We start from the raw sequence: 21,438 nt of genomic DNA on the forward strand, positions 1-21,438 counted from the left end.
TGCAAAAAAAGCGAGGTGCTCAGTAACGCAAAAGCATCGTGATTGAAAACTCGTTCGACCTGAGGGGGGCGCCAAAGGGCAGTTACCATTTTATATTTCAGACACAGACCGAGCTTTAATCAGTCAACAGTAAGCGTGTTAACTTTGAATATGAACTTGCTGATATTCAGCATGTGCATGGGTATAGCAGGTCGTTAGTAAATTAGCATGTTGGAATAAAGCTACAATTATGAGATTTCGGTCATTTGTTTTAGAGGTATCCTGTATCCTGTTGGAGTTTTTGACCTGTTGGTGGCGCTACATGAAAACTCATTACAGTCATTATGAGTCAGCTTCTGGGGTATAAAGTGTTGAACTGACTGACTCACTGCCTTTCCTAAAAAAGAGAGTTCATTTTATGCGACCCATCATTTGGTAAGTTTAGATGTCACGTTTGGTTGGTGGATAAAAAATACTGTATCTCATCTAAATTTGCACGCTCAAACAAATCCTCCATCCCTATTGACTCTACAGTATATACTATGGGACAGTAAATGTCCATCAGAATCAGCCTCTTCACAGCTGTAAAATAATCAAATGTTGCATAGCTTTGCATGATATTAGATTTATATATAAATATATGTATATGTGTGACATGTCAGTAAGATAAAGAGATATGACGCAAACTGACATGTGCCGCTCTACACAGGTACTGTGGTAGCCATCATCGAAATCAAATCCTCTAATAGATTATTTTCTGCATTCATGGTGGGGGGCCAGATTGCCTGAAACTGCTGCTGAGGTGTCCCTGAGCAAGGCACTTGCCCCTGATTCTTGCAGGGGATCCGCTCAGTGGCCAACAGCAGAGAGAACAAGGGCAAACTCCCAGCGGTGACAGAGTGAGAGTGGGAGGCAGGTTGGTACAGAAAACTAACTGAAGCTATTAGAACTGCATTCTTTCAAAAATGTTCCAAAGCCAAACCCGATTAGCATACTGTGACAGAAATCTCATGTCTGACTTAATGCTAATTAGCATTGCAAAGTTATTAAAACTCATCATTTTCCAGTCTGTCGACAGCAGAAAGAGAAAAGTCTGAAGGAGACTAGCATCACGACAGACTTCGACCAAGATGGAAAATAGATGTTTCAATTTAAAGTGGTTTAGTGGGAAGTTTTTAGAGCCAGCGAAACTGTAAATAACACTAATGTTTTGTTTTAGTTTATACTTTATTTTTCCAAGAATAAAAACGGTGTGTTGACATTAACATCATTGATTCTTTTTCATGCACGCCTATCTACTGTATGACAGTACAGGCAATGCTTTTTGTCCCCCCTTCAAGTGTGCCCATTTGAAATAGAAGTTTTTGGCACATAGATGTCTCCTGTGCAGGAGAACACTTCATGTCATAAATCACATGATAATAAATAAATTATTTTCAAGCATATCTTGGCCGATGGGCTTCCTGGAACAGAAATGACAACAACCCTGGCATCCAAATTGTCATGCAGGACATCGCAGAGGCTGTGAAACTAATTGAAGAGGGCAAATTAATTCTGATACGCTCGTCATTCTATCAGGGAACACAATCTACCAATGTTCTTTTCTGACACCCTGTGTCTGTCGGATTTCGAGTCCTCTGGGCCTGGCATTAGACTGATAGGCATGCAAAAATATATTATTTCTTTCAGATTTGCATCACCGCTTTCTGAAAAGACACCCATGCGGCTGGCACTCCAACCAGCTAGCGCCCTGGTGGCCTGGAGGGTTAAGGTGCTGACCGTGAACAGCAACATCATTAGCTTTAGGGGAGCTTTTTTTTTTGCATTTGTCATTGCCCGTTTCTCTCTCCTCATTTCCTGTTATATCTCTACTGTTAACTTTCTAATAAAGGCATGAAAAGAAATCCAACCTAGGGCTGGGCAATATATCGATATTATATCGATATCGTGATATGAGACTAGATATCGTCTTAGATTTTGGATATCATAATATCGTGATATGACATAAGTGTTGTCTTTTCCTGGTTTTAAAAGCTGCATTACAGTAAAGTGATGTACTTTTCTGAACTTACCAGACTGTTCTAGCTGTTCTATTATTTGCCTTTTCCCCATTAAACATGATATCCACATTACTGATGATTATTTATCTAAAATCTAAGTGTGAAGATATTTTGTTAAAGCACCAATTGTCAACCCTAGAATATCGCCAAAATATCGATATCGAGGTATTTGGTCAAGAATATCGTGATATCTGATTTTCTCCATATCGCCCAGCTCTAATCCAACTAGCTGTTAATTTAACTGAGAGCTAATGACCCCCAATACGGGCAACAGAAGATGTGTTGGGGGTCACTGACCTGACACCTCCAGTTAACATCAGCCTGTTTTCTGCCACCCGTCCATTCCCTCACACTGCAGATAATCAAGCAGGAATGACATGAATCTAGTCATTTAAAACTATTTGAGGCTTCCATGATGGCTACCGTACCTGTATCTTCTTCCTTATTAAATATGATTGTGTGTGTGTTTGTGTGTGAGAGATATGTGCTGCTGCTGCACTGCAGGGTTTGAGGGCTCTGGGTTTTTTGGGGGGACCGCGTCTAAATCTCACCAGACCTGAAAAACTAGACTTCTGACAAAACCGACTGATCTGCCTTCTGTGAAGAAAAAGTCTCCCTGGGGTGTTCACTCAAGAGACGCCGCCACACTGTGCATGTCTGTACATGAAGTGTGTGTGTGTGTGTGTGTGTGTGTGTGTGTGTGTGTGTGTGGTGTGTGTGTGTGTGCTTGTGTGTGTTTCAGCTCTTGCACACACATTTTATATACGTACGCACTCTGGAGCATAAAACTACTCCTTTGCATGCAGATTTAGAAAACTGATATCATAAAAAGTACAGTATTCCATTTTTTATTACTTGAGCTTTTTGCGGCAAAGCTGCTGTGTCCTTAATGAAATTGCGAGCAGGCTTCAGAGCAACGCTGGCTGGTTAAGACTGCCGTGTGTGGTGCTGGGGATGGGGGATTACATGTCACTGTGCTGAGTGGACTTTTATGTGAACTAAACTCTGTGTTATTTCCTTAAAGCCTTCTTGTCATTCCAGCTTTACCCAAAGTGCATTCTGCCATCCCTGATTCATGCAGAGGAATGGAACAAAAAAAACTTCCTTCATTCATGTTAACAAAGGAATAATCAGAATATTCTAGCGGCATACCGGAGCGATGCATAGACACAAGGCGGATTCTGACAAAATAACCATTTAAGGGTTCACCCGACATCAAACTGAGGCCAAGGGCGTTTCTGTAATCAAAAATAGAAATTATTATAAGAAGCAGATAGATAATAAATATAAAAACATATCAGAAAATTCCCTTCATGTGTTAAAGGATGCTTCCTCATCACATTTGGGAATCTGTGTTCTTAGAGGGCGAGGTGAGAGCAGAATGACTTCTATTTCATCTCACAGGCAAAGGAAAAAAAAGAAACCTCCATCCCTTTCGATTTCTCTATTTTTAAATAATCCATGCACAATCCCTTTGCCAGTAAACCCTTTTGTTATCAGTGTTTATAGTGCTACCAGTATGCAAACCCTGAATGTCCACATAGTAAATTATCAATGAAAAATATTTATATGTACAGTGTAGCTCAATAAAATGTCAGTTCTCTTTAAATTCAATTTGCATGCAGTCAACTGCATAATATACAGGCAATAAGTACGTTCAGTAGTTGTTTCTTTGGCAGGCCAGAATCCAGCTGGACATGCATAGAGAGGTATGTACAATCACAAAAACCGGGTCCAGGTCCTTGTGGAGTGTGGACTCTTATGTGACCTGGAAATAGAAGTCAGTGTGCAAATGTTAAAGAAGCCAGGATTAAGACCAGTGGCGTAACTGGCTCTAACAGAGCATTACCTTAAACTGATAATCGTGATCATAGTAGAACAATGTGCCATGTGATTGCTCTATGCTCTAGTACACTCTCTACCCCCCCTGGTAAGCTCTCTTCAGAGCCCCTCGTCCTTCTCTGAGTCGGGAGAAACAGGCCTAGAAACGGTGAAAATGTCCTGACGTTGTATTTTGGTTTTGGGTGTGGTGGAGGCAGACAACAACCCCGTGGGCGGCCGCTTCTTGTCCGAGAGCAGTTTGATAATTTCCGCTACCTGACTCTCCAGGAAGCCCAGGCGGCCTCCCAGGGTCTGTATGTCCCCCCGGAGCTCCAGCCGGGTCTCGTGCAGCGCGGCCTGCAGGGCCTGCTCCGGGATGGGGCAGAAAGGGTGAGGGGACCCTGCTCCTCCAGGGAGAGGGCTGTGGAGGAGGGGGGTGACCGCAGCAGGGGTCCGTGCCTCCCCCGCCCGGTCTATCCGCAGCTCACTCTTGGTGATGCCGCTGTCGCAGGAGTCCGTCTTGCGGAGGGGGTTGTTGCTTGACACCCCACCCTCCTCTCTATCGCCAGCCCCTCCCGCGTCCTGACCTTTACCCTCCTGCGAGAGCATCTCCACGGAAACAGCCTTGACGTTGTTGTTCAAGCCGTCCTTCCTGGGCTCCGCCGGAGCCGCGCTGTTTCTCAGGCGCATCCAGCCGCTGGCCTTGGCGGCCGGCTTGGCCGGCACAGGGCTGGTGCTGACTTTGAGCCTGACGGTCTGCTCAGCTCCGCTGCCAGCCGAACTGGGCTGCAGCTCCATGATCTCGCAGTTGTTCTGCTTGGTGGGGGGCTCGCCAGGATGGCTGTAGGGCAGCGAGCTCTGCATGGGCGTGACCTGGGACACGGTCAGCACGCTGCTGCTGGGTGGAGCCCCGTTCTGCAGGGAGGAGGGCGGGCGCTGCAGGCTGAGCGGCAGCGAGTGCTGCAGGCTGGAGTGGCCCAGCTGCAGGCTGTGGGGGTGCAGGTGCTGCTCCACCTGCAGCTGGTTCTTCTCCAGGTCCAGGTGGGAGGCGGCTGCTGCTCCCTGGTTGCGGAGCTCCTTCTGCTGCTTGAACTTCTGGAAGAGCTTGCGGACGGGATGGTCCTGCGGGATGGTGAGCTGCACCTCGTTCTTCGCTCGCTGCCTCTCCTCTTCCTCCTTCTTCACCTCACTGATCTTGCGGAAAATGATCTGCATGGGAAACACAGAAAAAAACAATATGCCGCTTATCAGAATGCTATGAATAATAATTCTCTGTCTGGCATTCTCCGCTGAGCATTGCCCATTAATCATTGGAGATAAAGTTTTTTTTCTACAAGAATGAGAAAAAAAGAGGAAGCGTTATTATTATGGAAATATGTCAGTCCGTCTCACTTGGGCCCATTCACATGTCAAAAATTTCTCCGCAGTGCACTCAGGTACTGCAAAGTGTAGCTGGCTTCTGCTTCTCAAGTGTTAAATTACCCATCAGTGCTCCTACACCTCGCCTGTATTATTCAGCCTAGGTCTGGTGCCACTCTCTCCTGGCTCACCTTACACACTAATTACATTGGGAATGACAGAAATCCCAGCCAGTTAGGCAGCCAGCCATCCAACTGGCGATTTAAGTGTTATTCTTAGTTTAAATGATAATGCTCCCAAAAGCTGGCAAGCTGAGTCGATCTTTGAGTTAAAGATGGAAGGGAGGAGAGTCGCCCACCTTGCTGTCAAGCCATAATCTAGCCAACCGACCGTTTTTACCTCCTTATACTTCCTGCTCACCCAGCCTCTGCTGCTGAGAACTTCCTGAGCCGAGCAAAGCAAAGTCTGCTCTCAGCTACAGGAGCCTATCATCTCACATCTCCACGGCTGCCTGGAGGCATAACCTGGAAGATTAACACCCTTCATTTAATTAACTATGACAAGTACAGTGTGGTTTGCTTAAAAGTGATTAAAAAATTAGCACAGGCTGGTTTTGTTTTTTTAAAAAGGAACAATGAGTCCCCTGTCTGTGTGTGTAAAAAAGTGAGCTGATGACGCTGATGTGACTGGATCAAATACAATGAACCTCCATTACCTAACAATCACTTCATATTAACTTCAGCAGCTGCAGTCCCTTCCTGTTATCATGTCAAGAACCAAGCGCATCAAACAGTAACGTGAAGAGGACTTCAGCATGGGAATCTAAAAACACCCATGAGTATCATATAACACTATGTGGACGGGATGTTTATGTATGTTTTTTTCCATGGAAGCATGGCTAAGCTTTCCTACATTGTATCTATCTATCTATCTATCTATCTATCTATCTATCTATCTATCTATCTATCTATCTATCTATCTATCTATCTATCTATCTTTAAGGATTTCTTAAAAGCCCATTGCCCACCAATGATGCAAGTAAATGGAAGCATCCCATATGTCAACTTTGACAGATCTATCTCCCTTGTTTACATTAAAGTGATGGTTCGGAGTAATTTCACCCTAGGGTCTTTTGCACCATGACCTCGAGCCAAACAAACCCCCAGAAGCTTTTTTCACCTGGGTCGAACATTGGGAGAGTTAGCGTAGAGTAGCGTTATCAGCTGAATAGCTTAGCGCGGGGGCTAATGGATCCAGGTTTGTATTTCGTAAGTTACCCCACTAATAATGCCCGAAATGATACCAAACTTCTACACTAGTACAAATAGGTTATGTACTCATAAAACGATTGACTGGAAAGTTTGTAAGTACACCAGAAGTGTATGTAAATAACACTTGCCTGCTGGCTTCTGCTCTCTGCTGTTGTTGTTGCTGCTCTAAGACGAGTGCTTAGGGACATCTACAAATTACAGCACCAAAAAGAGATGCAACAAAAATATTTTTTAATTTAACTTTTTTTTTTAAGTAAGTGCTATAGTATAACTAGCAGGAGACAAGTAATAATTGAGGTAAGTTTGGAGACATTACCTTATTTAATCATTAAATTAATAAATATTTTTGTTGTATCTCTTTTTGGTGTAGTAATTTGTAGACAGCCCTAAGCACTCGTCTAACTGCAGGTAGCAGCAGCAGCAACAGCAGCAACAGAGAGCAGAAGAGAGCAGGCAAGTGTTCATAAACTTCTGGTGTACTTACAAACTTTACAATCCATCGTTTTATGAGAGCATAACCTATTTGTACTAGTGTAAAAGTTTGGTATCATTTCGGGCATTATTAGTGGGGTCATTTACGAGATACAAACGTGGGTCCATTAGCCTCCGCGCTAAGCTATTCAGCTGATAACGCTACTCTAAGGTAACTCTCCCTATGTTAGACCCAGGTGAAAAAAGCTTCTGGGGGGGTGTTTGGCTCGAGGTCATGGTGCATAGGACCCTAGGGTGAAACTACTCCGAACCATCACTTTAAGTTTTTTTTTTTTTAAGCAATTTCAAATCTCAATTGGTGAAGCAACATTTTCTGAATGAAATGGAAGTGATGCAGTGGAATCAATCCAAACAGCTTCATTTTCTTAAAATGTTGATTCTTGGGAGATTTTGAACTTACTGTTATTGTATGGCAGTATTAGAAGAGGCTGAAGTTTTTATAGGAAATGGAGTTGGACATGAAGTGGAAGCACTGAAAGGAGTTGAAGTGGCAGTTGAAACAGAAACGACTACAAGAGCACTCGGAGGGCGCAGACCTCCGTCAAGCCACGCCCTATCTCACAATGTTAATGCCGTGTGAATTTTCCCAGTCAAGAAGCCATTTTTCCGATTATTCCGACACCACTTGAATGCAGCACAAACGCCCTGTTAATGTTAATCAACGAAAAAGAAATTGTGAAATAATTAGTGTAACTATTCAGACTTGAGTTTGTAGATATAAAATACAACCATGTGCCCGATAACAATACTGACACTGGATAAATGCAAAAACGCTAATTCTTACATCCAATACCAACTTTTTAAATTTTTTATATCTGCACAAGGCAACAATAGTGTGCAGTGTGTTGATCCAGGTGCTTGAACCAAGGAGCTCTGTCTAAGATCTCCTGACACAATCAGTACAAAGATATTCTGCTGCTTTCCTTAAATGAAAATAAACTCTTTGGGACACATTAGCCCCACTGTATTTTACCCAGATCCATCACTATATAGACTTTGGCTGCCAGTCAGAGGTTTTAAAACACAAGGAAATGTTGGCAGTGCAACACGTCTTAAAGCTCTGCACATTGAGTGCTTTGACCATGTGGCACCGGATAGAGTGGCCTGACACATTTCTCCCATTTAGCCTAATTTCTTCTGACCCAATTATTCCGTCCTTCTGTTTCCTGAACAGCCAGCGCTCACATATGGAGCCCCATTCACAGTCTGAAGTAGCCGTCCGCAGTGACACATGCTCAGAAAAACACAGTCATGATTAATGCTGCTGAATGGGTCTCTCTCTCTCTCCTCAGTTTCTGAGAAGTGAGAAGTCGTAAGAGGAGGCGAGATAGATAAATGGCTCCTCTGGAGACACTCAGATGAACAGCTGTCATATTAACACAGTATGAATACTACAGACATTACATTAAGAGAGAGATCTGCTGCGCGGCATCACAAACCCTTAAATGCCTTTAGACGTATAATTGAAAGTTTGAGGTGACATTATGGCTGCAGTGATGAAGAAATATTACTTTAGATCAGCAATTGTTGGACCTTCAATGATACAACAAATTCATTAACTAATTACCTGAATAGGTTATGACATTATGATAGATTATAAGTTATTGAATACTTGCTTAAGTAAAAGTAAAGGCCTCATGTTGATCAAAATGTTTATTCATCTCCAGCATTGAATCTACTTGTATTCTGATTTCCTCCTCTGGGGCCTCATGTATAAACGTTGCGTATGCACGAAAAGCTTTGCGTACGCTGGTTTTCCCGCACACGGTGCGATTTATAAAAATTGTGGGCTAAAATTATTTGAGCAGACGTGAGAATGTGCGGGCTGTCAGCAAAGTCTTTTCTGGCTCTGTAACGTGGTGAATTCTAAGCGAAAAGTGCCAAAACTCACCAAACAGTACAAAATAAAGTTTCCACTTCAGTTACTGTCATACGTCTGGGACATTGTCTACAAAAAAACGTAATTATATCTGCTGATACTCCATAAAAGTTTGATAATTTATGTGGATGTTTCGATAATGTTTTGAATGAAAAATCCACTTAGGAAATACTTTAAGTCATCCTCTGTATTTCCCACAGATGAAATTTCTACTCACTGTGCAACAAAAAGATCAGCACAGAAAACTGTTTATTGTGCGTCTGACACTGAGAATGCATGTTGTTCTGTAACTGGTGTGGCACTGCCACTATTGTCTTGATTTCCACTTCGACATTAGACATTTTTTTTTCTGCCATGGTTTCGGTGCATTCACCGCCCGGTCACCATTTGCCACTCTGGGCATTTTCTTTTATTGCTTATCCGAGATGACAAACCTCCAAACAGAAAAAAAAATGTCTCGCCTCCACCTCCACCTCCACGATCAGCACCTCAACCTCACAAACGGTGAAGGATTACCCGTTGTGATTGGACAAAGAATGACGTTGGGGACGCATTTGTAGTCACTTCCATATTCATTTATGATAGAAGGCAAGGCGGGGTCGGTGGCTTGTTCATGTGTACTCAAGTTCACGTTGATTGTCATGTACAAAGGAAAGGTGCGCAGGACCTGGCGTACGACCGGTTTTATATTTATTACTTTTCAAGTTTTGGCCGTACGCCATCTTTTGGTATGACAGCTACCCAGTCTTTTATACATGAGGCCCCTCTGGTGAGTAATTTGGCATCTTTGAGAGGCTCTTTAATACTACATTGTGTAACTTTTTTACCTTAAAGCATAAAGTGTAAAAAATAATGGACAAAGCTTCCGTGGCTGATAAGTGAAGCCAATGTTGAAGCTCCTTAAAGGTCCAATATGTAATATATTTACTGTAATAAATCCCAAAATGACCCCAATGCGTCATCAGATATTAAGGAAACATGCTAAGTTGAAATACTATCTTTTCTGACAACAATGCTAATGCCAGTATTTTCTCCTTTTGAAATTTCAGTTCCGTGACGTAATGTCGGTTTGTGTTTTGGCCTGTGTGTTGTTATCAACTGCCCAGTTTGACAGCCAGGCCGGGTTGCCAGATATACCTGGAAAAACAAAGTCAGCGCGCTACAGCTGGAACGTTAGTACAGCCATGAAAGCAGCACACAAACAAACAAACAGGATCAACGGAGATAGATTCTACCCGACCTAAAAAAAACGGCATGTTTCTAACAGTTGCGTGACCAGAGACGTAACAAACCCGTCTGGGTAAATATCGAGCTGTATTTGAAAGATGGAGACAGCTTAAAGCCCAAAAGGACGCCGAGTTGGCTAATTTCCTCCTGAACAGGTAAGAATTAGCTTCAGGCTAATTTATGACAGCTACTATGGACGGGCATTTTATGTCATTTCAACATTCGTGTAGCTACTCATATTGAATTATATAGCTAGAGTACCCGAGTTTACTCGCAAAAACAATTTAGACACAGCCAGTGAAGTGATCCTGACTGGTCCTGGCTAACGCCGCCATGCTAACCCTGCTAACTGCTAACGTTACCGGAGGACCAGGCAAGCAGGCCACGGCTGTTTACAATGTGTAGCCTGTTCAGTGGCTATAGCCGACAACGGTGAGTTATTTTAAGCCATGAGAGGGGGGCTGTAAATCAGGAAGAGAGGACTGTGAGTTTGCAGTGTTTTTAGCGATTGTTGCCGTAATTCTAAGCCAATAAAGTGTGTTCAGTCGGGTGGAAAAGGACGGCAAGGTAGTGATATTTTTAGAGGTTCCTATCATAACTCTAAGCCGAGGAAGTGTGTCTGTCTGCGTGTGGAGAAGACGACCAGGTTGTGGGATTTTTAGCAGTTTCTACGGTAATTCTATGTCTGTCAGTTGGGTACAGAGCTCCGCGTGAGCACGGGCTTTTATAACTGTCAATATAGCCAGCATCTAACGTTAGCTACTCTGCTGTGCTGTGGAGTAATGTCTGGCTATGGGAGACTAGCATCTAACGTTAGCTACTCTGCTGTGCTGTGGAGTAATGTCTGGCTATAGGAGACTAGCATCTAACGTTAGCTACTCTGCTGTGCTGTGGAGTAATGTCTGGCTATGTGAGAGAAGCGTCTAGCAACATTGTTGTGGATGCTGCGGTCTCAGCCTGGCAACCTCCATGAACTTTGAGACTGGGGAGGAGGGGGCAGAAGAGACGACTCTCTCCAGTATTTTGAATTTGTACTGCAGTAACTATTTAAAAAAAAAAGCTGTCAGTATTACACATTGCACCTTTAAAGCTGCATTCTATTTTCCAGCACGGGGCGACTCAACTGGTTGGAAAAAGAAGCCTGTTTCTATAGATGTCTGAGAAAATGAGCCTACTTCTCACTTGATTTCATAATATTATGTGTTTATGGCCTCAATGGCTAGCATGATGTTCATTTTGTAAATGATGGTCCCATTTATTTAAAAAATGACGATAAAGCAGGACATGCTTTATGACCTGTCAATCAGGACAGAGGCTTAGCACTGCTAACCATGCTAACACTGTGAACATTAAAACAGACCTCAACTTGTTTTTGGGTGCTGTCCGTGTTTTCATCTGAAACTTTGACCCTCTCACTATGTGTTTTCACTTCAGCAAAGTTAACTGGAACATTTTGGTCGCCTAAAAATGTCTTGGTCAGCATTCTGCCAACCAAGCTAGCTAGCTAGCGCTAGCTGGTAACTTAAGTGAACGTTTGAACATTCTCTGTTCTGCCGTACATGCAGATGTATGCCTCCAGTACCCACAGGTCCGCATTTAGTGCCAGGACACCTCCACTGGATGACTCGCCTCAGAAGGTTTGCAAATTGGCGGCGTTCCCGCTTTTAAACAACACTGGCTTGGGCGCGTCATCCTCCACAGCTCCACCCTCTCGTCAGAAATCGTACCATCCGGTTACAAAAAACCAAGATGGCGAGGCCTGCATACCCAAACCCGAGTTTTCAAAATCCCAGTCCACAGAGGGATCTCTATGGGTTTGCTTTATATTTTGCGGCACAATTTTGATTAGTTATTCCCTCTCCATTTTGCCCTCAGTGCCCTCATCTGAAAATTAATTTGGACAAATGGGACAAACAGATGGCGTCTTAATTAGTAGGAAAATACAGTTATTTTGCACTAGCCTCATTTATTTGGCCCTGTCAAATGTTTTTCTGGTGTGAATTCTACTCAGGCATCATCAATGACAGCACAGTAGAGTACAGTAGATAGTGTCACACTGGAGCTGCACCAAAAACAATTTAACTAAATCTCAATCGCAGACGAAAACATCGACATATTTGCATCATAGAGGAAGCAGCAGTTCTGTAACAGATGCTCCCTGCCAACTCGGACACACCTGTGTCCGCTAAGTGGTTCTGAAATACAGTCAGTGAACAGCGAAGCACATGTGCTACTTCAAAAGGTGTTTGTCTAAAAAGGTACCAGACAGTGTGTGTCAGCTAGATTGTCCCAGAAGGCCACAGGTCTGAACCCCGCAACAGACACGGTACAGTAAAGAGGAGGGAAGTTGTAATTCATGACTAGAGATGTTCAAATTCTTGACGGGCAGTGTATCATTTTTTATTAACTTGTTTAAGTTTTGTTCTGATCTATTTAGACGCTAACTGTGATTGATAAATATTGTGAATGGACAGTAGCTTAAGGTGATACATGAACAAATTATATAGCCTCGTACTTGGGGAAACTGGTGGTGTACCTGCAGACATTGTGAAGCTATGGCCACCCAACAGGAGTGTCTGTGTTGCACGGAGTGGGACCTGTTGCGTTGCGACACCCAAGAGACGCTGTGTTTTGTACAGTCTGAAGATTTCCCCTCTCTGATAAACAGGGCTGTACTTGAAACTTTTTTCCATGTCCCGAAAATAAATTGGGGACGGCGACCCAGACCGGAGGGACCAGATGGACAGTTATCCACTGAGTAAGTAGCTACACTAGACAAGTTATGTTTTACATCGGTGCGATTATTTCAGATATATTGAGCAAATTGCTTTGGATTTTAGTTTGCATCGCCAGCTGTCATGTCAAATCATAACTGTCTTTTAAGATGGCGGCTGCATGTAATAATAATAATAAGAAGAAGTTTATTTGATATAGCACCTTTCACAGACAAAGTCATAAAGTGCTTCACATGATAAACATTTGTACAAAACATAGTAAGTTCTAAAACTAAAAAGACTAAAAGACTAAAAACAATCATTAAAAGACACAAAAAAATTAAATACATGAATCAAAAGCATATTTAAACAAGTACGTCTTCAGATGCTTTTTAAAAGCTTCAACAGAGACTGCAGAACGTAAGACAATAGGAAGGGCATTCCACAGGTTTGGAGCCACCGCTTCAAAGGAACGGTCTTTTTTAAACGGGTGCGTGGGACAACCAGTAATCCCTGGTTAGAAGACCTGAGGGGCCTGTTCGTAGTGTACGAATGGAGCAGGTCCGAGATATACACAGGAGCCTGACCATGCAAAGCTTTATAAGTCAGAACCAAAACTTTATTTAACTAATTTGATCCTGAAGTTAATCGGAAGCCAATGTTATGAGTATAAAATCGGAGTGATGTGCGACATCCTGCCAGACCTGGTCAGCAGCCTTGCAGCAGAGTTCTGGACTAGTTGTCGGTCCTGGGACGATTTGCTGAGACAGGTGAAAATAGAGTTGCAGTAATCAAGCCGAGATGAAATAAAAGCATCAATGATCATCTCATCTCTAATCTTGGAAGCTATAGTGTCCGGAGCAACAATAACGACTTCGGTCTTATTTTCATTGAGCTGTAGAAAGTTGTTTGCGAGCCAATCCTTGATCGAATTGAAACATCTAAGCAATTTCAACACTTTATCAGTGTCTTCTGGCTCAAAAGAGACATACAGCTGGATGTCACCTGCATAGAAGTGATAAGAAATATCTCCAACTTGCCTAATTATACTGTATGTCCCAGGGGGAGCATGTACAATGCAAATAAAAGCGGACCTAACACAGAACCCTGCGGCACCCCACAGGAAAGGGCCGCAGTTTCTGAGGAATAGGGACCAAGAGACAGTAAAACTTCTATCTGATAGATAGGAGGTGAACCAATCCAGGGTGCTTCCTGAGATACCAACCCACTGTATCGAAAGCGGCACTAAGATCCAGCAGCACCAAAACAGAGCATTGACCCTTGTCAGAGGACATTAATAAATCGTTGGACACTCTAAGAAGAGCGGTTTCAGTTGAGTGTTTCTGACGGAAAAAAAATGTGTCTAAAATGTTGTGTGCATTTAGGACAGCAGTGAGCTGTTTAGCAACAACTTTTTCTAAAATTTTGGGATAAAAGGCATTTTCGAAATGGGCCTATAATTTGCCGGAAGTGATGTATCCAGGTTGGTTTTCTTTAGAAGTGGCTTAACACTTTAAAATATGAAGGGACACTACCAGATTGCAGAGAGCTGTTGAGTATAGCGAGAACCCAAGTACTCACAGACCCAAGAACATTTTTAAATAATGAAGTTGGTATAATATCTCCTGGGCTCGAGGAAGATTTCATACTGCTAACCAGATCAGTGAGTTCTTGTAGCGAGATTGGAGCAAAATGGTTCATGATTGGTGGTCGGATTGAGTGAGCCGAAAATGGAGTAGTCGAAGGGATAATGCCATTTCTGACATCACTGATTTTCTTTACAAAGAACTTGAGAAAGTCACTGCAGTCCTTATTTGAAAAAATTGGCACTTCAGGGGGAGCAGGATTGACAATATTGTTGATGGTTTCAAAAAGGACTTTAGGGTTTTGTTTACTGGAAGAAATAAGATTAGCAAAATAAGTTCTCGCCTCCTTGACCATGTTGTTGTATTCAGTTAAGAGGTCCTTGTAATATAGCTGGTGAACATGAAGCTTGGAGGATTTCCACTGCCGTTCCGCCCTCCGACATGTACGCCTGAAACAGCGGGGGAAAGTTGACGGGGGAAACACGACACATTTGACATGGAGCCACTTTATCCAACTGATATGCAATTTGTGTTGAATGAATGGACCAGATCATTAATGTCAGCATGAGAGGACAGCACTGCGCTTTGGACAAAAGCTGCAGTAAACTTCTCAGCTGAGGAGTGATTTAACTTACGAGAACATCTTACATTTTTACTGGGCAATACATCTGGATTAAAAAACAAATTAAACAAAACACAATCATGGTCAGTAATATGCAGTTTCTCAGTGCAAACAGAGTCAATATTAAGACCAAGAGTAAAAACAAGATCCAAAGTGTGACCCCCAATGTGTGTGGGACCAGAAACATGCTGGATAAAATTAAAAGCCTCAGTTACATTAAGAAAATCATCAGCTAAAGTGCTAGACAAGTCGTCAACATGAATATTAAACTCTCCAACCAAAATAACTTTATCCAACATAATAATGGATGATAAAAAATCACTAAATTCAGACAAAAAATAACTGTTACAACCAGGCGGTCGATAAATTAAAATACAATAAAATGGATTAGAACTACCAACTTTGGTAACATGCAGTTCAAATGAGGAAAAAACTCTAATGGATACTGTCCGACTTTGAAAGCAGCCTTTATATACCACCGCGAGCCCTCCACCACGGCCTGAGGTCCTGGGAGTACTGATAAAACAACAGTCAGGTGGATTAAGTTCAATTAGAGGGCCGTATTCTAAGTTTTTCTGCCAAGACTCCATCAGGAATAAGAAATCAAGGCACCTATTAATAAACAAATCATTCAGAATAAAAGATTTGTTTGTAATGGATCGAGCATTTATTAGCGCGGACCCACTGCTAGGTACAGCAGGGGCCCGGGCCAGGGGACGCAGATACCTTGGAAGTGATCCACCAGAGCGTTTCTTCAAGGTGGACGGCCTAATTGTTAAAATGGTCTGTATGGGATGATAGAGTGGTGATTGTGTAATTGCCACTGACGGGCTATAGGGGGAAAACAAATCAATAAACTTTCTGTACACTTACAAAGTTCTCAATGCTTTGGTTTACATGTAGGGACCCTCATTATCTACCGTTGAAGTGTGGTGATATTTTGAGCCTTTTTAGTGGTATAATAAGCGATTTGTTTTTACTTTCCCTGTGCCCCGAATACTAGCGTTGTAAGCTAACCAGCGGTCCGCGCTAGCTTCTTTCAAGCTACACACACATTGGATTAGCATGAAAACGTCCCAGAGACGAGTGGGTACACATCTGTTATTTACCCCTAGGTGTGTTTTGCGCCGGAATTGTCCTTTAAGACTCATCTCACACTTCCTTTTATATAATTGTATAGTATACAATTAAAATGAAAATAATTGTATGTATAGTTTTTATGTAACATCTTAATCTTGCTTTACTTCCTCTACTCCCAGTATTCTACGATTCTCATTCCTCTTTGGTAATACATACATATTTTTTTGTTCTTGTTTGACATTTTAGCTTAGATGATTTTGTTACATATTCTCGTTTGATATCATTCATTTCCATCAGTTTTGTATGTCTTTTGAAAACTGCATTACGAATTAGCATATTTTTTGAATCCCATTATTTCAAACATTATGTGAAGGACCTCTGCTGCACAGAGTGCTGCGTCGGCTGTAAGACTAAACACATAAACACATTTTTTTATCATTTAAATTATGTATTTTCTGATCTGAGATTGTAGCGTGGCGAACCACTGTGTCCTGTTGACCTTAAAGTCTGGTAGCAAAGCAACGTGGTCTCTTTATGTTGCCTTCACAGATTCTCTCAAAGGATCTTCTGAATCATAGAAATGTAAAGGAGCTGATGTTACAGGTTTATTAATTAGATTACCAGTTATTAGGTCTATAACTGGATTTACACATAATTTATGTGTTGTGTGTGTGTTCTATTCATGCTTTGTTTTAATGTGCTATTCGCTAAATGCTGTTCGGCACTTTGGGTTTACATGTAATGAAATGTGCTATACAAATAAAATTGACAGGAACAAGAACACAGAACTCAGCGGCTAGTTTTACTACTCAAGCCTGATTTATGGTCGTGCGGAGGCTTCACGCAGAGCTTTCGCCGTAGCCTACGTAAGTGGCCTGATGTTTATACTTCTTGTGTGTGTCGTTGAGCCGGGATGTGTGTGTGTGTGTGTGGGGAGTGTGTGGTAGAGTGAGTGAGAGAGTGATGGTGATTATCTTCAGAGTGGGTAATGACTCTAGAGTCCTAGTGAGAGAAACAAAGTGGCTCCCCTGTTCTTTCTGACCACGGTGGGAAATCTGGAGCAGGAAAAGTTATTTCATGTTGTTTATGGAGAAGGAGAACCAGGAAATGAGTCGGGGTGAAATGCCCCGCCACGACGTGCAATTACATTTTTTGAGAGGTGCACGTCACGCTATGGCGTAGGGTCCGGCGTAGGTTCGTGTCTCCACGTACTGTACCTACGTATGTAGCCACGGTGTTGATTTTACACAGAAGTATAAATCACGCTTTAGGTGCTGATTTACAAAAATGTCCTGGATTTCTTGGATTTCTGTGGCATGAGCATGGCATGGTGAACGTGTTCTGAGTTTGATTGGAAAAATTAAAGAGGAATTGGTTTCTTGCTGTAAATCAAACCTACAGGTGCATATGAGGCTACTGGCTTCCCAGTCATCCAGACACGTCTGTGTTTGAGAACTGTGTGATATACTGTATGTGACTGCAGAGGTGACGACTGTGACTGATTATTACAGCACAGGTCCAGTCTGTCCTCTTTACACCAGGAGCCAAAACAACACATACATCTAATAAAACATTTATAGAGAAAGAACGGGAGTCAGAATAAACTCAGCATCTTTAGAAATAAAGTAACTCTGCTATTGTGGCTCTGGACATGCTGGGTCAGTGTCTTTCATTAAAGATTCACACACACAATTTATAGAAAGAGGAAACAGAGACATTAGACAAAGAGACGAGACATGTACAGGTGTGATTATGAAATACTAATGGATGCATGGAATTTAAGGCTTATGAAACAAGAAAACTCTGGAAAGGTATCACAGTGACAATCATTTGATCCTGTCTTGATTTGGTCAAGAACATCGTGATATTTGATTCTTCTTCATATCGCCCAGCCCATATGTGAAGTCATGCATGCTCTTCTGCTTCATAGTGAGAGATGTTCTGCCTTTCACATTAACAAGACAATGTATTGATTGCACTTCCCTAAAACAGAGAATAAAGATGAGAGTAGGTATTATTCTAAGAGAAGCAGCATGTACACGTCTGTGTCTTCTTCTCTCTCAGCCGCAGAGCGCTGTAGGCGCAGCGGCGCTCTAAACATCGCAGCATCAAAAATCTATTTTTGTCTCAGACTTCAAAGCTCTCGTCAGTTCAAATATAAACTGCATCCCAGCGTCGATGAAGCCCTTCCCAGATGGTGTGTATGGGGGAGTGTTGGGTTAAAAAGGAAAAAAAAAGAAAGAGGGGGGGGGTTTTTTGGGTTTGGGGGGGGGGGGGGGGGGGGGGGGGGGGGGTAGTGCCTTCTTTTTGTACTGGAGGGCATGATTGCTGGACTGGAGGGGACCAATCAAATAGAGAACATTACACATGTATTAAATATTACATGCAAGTACACACAGACAGCATATGATATATAGAATTGTATGTATGGGGAGAGACAGAGAGAGAAAGAGAGAATAAAATCAACAAAAAGGAGATGAAAATGGGAGAGTGACACAAGTAGAGGGGAGGGGAGTAAAGAGGGAGAGAGGAGCAGAGGAATGAGAAAGAGGGAGAGAAAAAGACTGGGCTGAAGATGGAAAACCAGGAAGAAAAAAAAAAAACATAACAGAAACAAAAAATGCAGCATGACCATAAAACTATGTGCATTATGCTGAATCTGGCCAGATCAACAGATAGAAATGTATAAACTCTAAGCTGAAATAGATAACAAGGCACACAAAGGAAGAAAAAAAACACTCTTCTGATAGGCTGCAGATTGTTGTTTTGAAGCATATAGGGAGGAGACAAGTCTGTAGTTTCTGATTATACCGATCTCTTCTGTCCACGAAGGCTGTGTAATCTAATACTGAAAATAAAAGATAAAGAGCAGAGTTTCCCAAACTTTCAATAAAAATGGCGTGTTGCAGCGCTACAGGCCAGGACAAACTGACACAGTGATTTTACACAAAGAAAGAAATAACTTGACGTATAACTGTACGTCAAGTTCAAGGCATGAATAATTATGAATTTGTCTTAGACAGCGTTTCAAAAAGTTTCCAAGGTGTCCTCCTAACTCAACAACTTATGAAACAGCTTGATTTCAAGGAAGTCTGGGCAGCTTCTCTTCTTGACTTCTGTAGGAGCCAAACTGAGCTTTGGGTTGATTTCATGTTTCTTTCCTGTGAATAGTAGTGAGTGAGTGTGTGTGTGTGTGGTTTGTCTACCCCCACCTAAAGGACGGTTGGGAGGCTGAAGGTGGAGCCCAAGGGGAAAAGCCGTAAAGACAGGAAGCCACAGCAGTGGGCGTGGCCTGAGAGGGGAAACAGTCTTTTGACCGTGTGGTGGTGTGCCGTGTGGGGCCATGACGTGACAAGCCGTTTGCTACCCTGTAACAGACTGCTTTAGTTTTTTGTATCATTCTATCTAGTGAACATCAATAACAATAAATGGTCATTGGACCGACTGGATCAACTTCTACTCCTCATCTGTACAACTGCACACGTCAAGCTATATGTCCAGCTCAGCCACTAGTAGTAGCAAATCAGGGAGCAAAGGGCCGACTGCAAAAGGCTAATACAACTTCTAAAGAATCAAACTGTGGGCACCGTTGACTGATTGTTAAATTTGACCTGTTTCTGTCAATAAAAGTGTCTTCTTCTTGCTCAGTGTCAGCTACATTTTCATTCAGGGCTGCAACAAACTTTTCACCTTAAAAATAAAGCTTACAATGATGATATATAGAACGTTTTAAGCCCCCACAAAAAAATTGATTTTGAAAAAAGTTTGCACGACTGGCCTGAAGAAACGAGAGGAAAAGAAATATGTATACCCTGAATATGACCGCAACGAGAGAGAGACAGAGAAGATGATTTCCACATCTTGACTACAAACTCAATATTCAATGTGGCCTGCGAGGAATCCGCTGCAAAGCATTGTGGGTCATGATAACCTTCAGCCTCTTTACTCTGAGCACTTTTTATTTTGATATTTCCTCAGCTGATGTCACTCTCCTCCATCTCCCTCTCTGTGCTGTCTCTTTTTTTAATGGCTTGTTGTTCATGCAGAGCTGCCGGCGGCCACTCGCCGCGCTCCCTCACCCATTCATCACTGTAACCGTCCGGCAGGAAGCGGCTGAGTGTGAATGTGGAGAGAGAGCGGCGTGGCGGTATGCAGGAATGACAGAGGAGCCCATTAGAGAGGAGCGTGACTTGTTTGTGTAACGGTCCCATTCAGATAAAGCAGCCAACGGACCAACAGAGAGAAACCTGAGACACATTTACCTCCGCTGGGCCTTCAGGCAGGGAGACAGCATTCTCAACTCTTATTTAGACATGAAGGATATATCTGCGTTCAAATATCATCAACATAGTCTCGCATTGCCAGACCTTCCTCCACAGTGCTGAGGAGGAAGGTCTGGCTAGTCCACACAGCATTCTGGGATGGGAGAAAAACGTGCTCTGGTTTATTGGCATTTCTTTAAACCAATCACAATTGTCGTGGGCGGGGCTAAGCTCCGGACGGAGCCACGGTGCCTCTGCTAAACAGTCTCAGGAAGGAACTGGTTTTGGTGGAACATGTGGACGTTCAAAAGTAGTTTTAGTCGTGCAACAGAAAACTCAGATTGGACAGATAGTCTAGCTAGCTGTCTGGATTTACCCTGCAGAGATCTGAGGAGCAGTTCACCATAGTCCTCACAAATCCACCGGAGGTTAGAACGCCAACACAGAGACAGAGGAAGGGGACGGACATCCGGCCAAAAATGAGGGACATCCGGCGGAATTTCTGTTGGCACCTGAACTATTCCGGAAATGAAATGTTGTCGATATAGACTATCATTGCCATAACAAAAAAAAAATGTAACTCAAACTAAACTTTCTACTAAATGGACATTGACGTGAGGTTGTTTTGTCAACTGCTGTTTCCACCTTTAAGATGAGAAATCCTTAAAAGGATATTTAGAAGTGTGGTTGTATAAACTACTTGTCCATAGTCAGTATGGTTGTATAAACTACTTGTCCATAGTCAGTGTGGTTGTATAAACTACTTGTCCATAGTCAGTATGGTTGTATGAACTACTTGTCCATAGTCAGTGTGGTTGTATAAACTACTTGTCCATAGTCAGTATGGTTGTATGAACTACTTGTCCATAGTCAGTGTTGTTGTATGAACTACTTGTCCATAGTCAGTGTTGTTGTATGAACTACTTGTCCATAGTCAGTGTGGTTGTATAAACTACTTGTCCATAGTCAGTATGGTTGTATAAACTACTTGACCATAGTCAGTGTGGTTGTATGAACTACTTGTCCATAGTCAGTGTGTTAGCTCCAGTAGACGGCGGTCGGCACGCCCCCAGTTTGGAGAAAACA

The 21,438-nt window shown here is 42.6% G+C and overlaps 1 protein-coding gene across 1 annotated transcript in view; it reads right to left on the minus strand.

Annotated features, from left to right (window-relative positions):
• Positions 1-2,169: 2,169 nt before the first annotated feature.
• kcnh5b (potassium voltage-gated channel, subfamily H (eag-related), member 5b) overlaps positions 2,170-21,438 on the minus strand; it is a 265,385-nt gene continuing 246,116 nt past the window's right edge. Inside the window, exon 16 of the mRNA XM_039786509.1 lies at positions 2,170-5,069. Within this exon, the coding sequence (XP_039642443.1) occupies positions 3,981-5,069 (1,089 nt within the window). The 3' untranslated portion in view covers positions 2,170-3,980. The remainder of the gene's footprint in view (positions 5,070-21,438) is intronic.

Source organism: Perca fluviatilis, chromosome 20 (assembly GCF_010015445.1).
Source record: "Perca fluviatilis chromosome 20, GENO_Pfluv_1.0, whole genome shotgun sequence".
In the NCBI taxonomy this organism is placed as follows: Eukaryota; Metazoa; Chordata; class Actinopteri; order Perciformes; family Percidae; genus Perca; species Perca fluviatilis.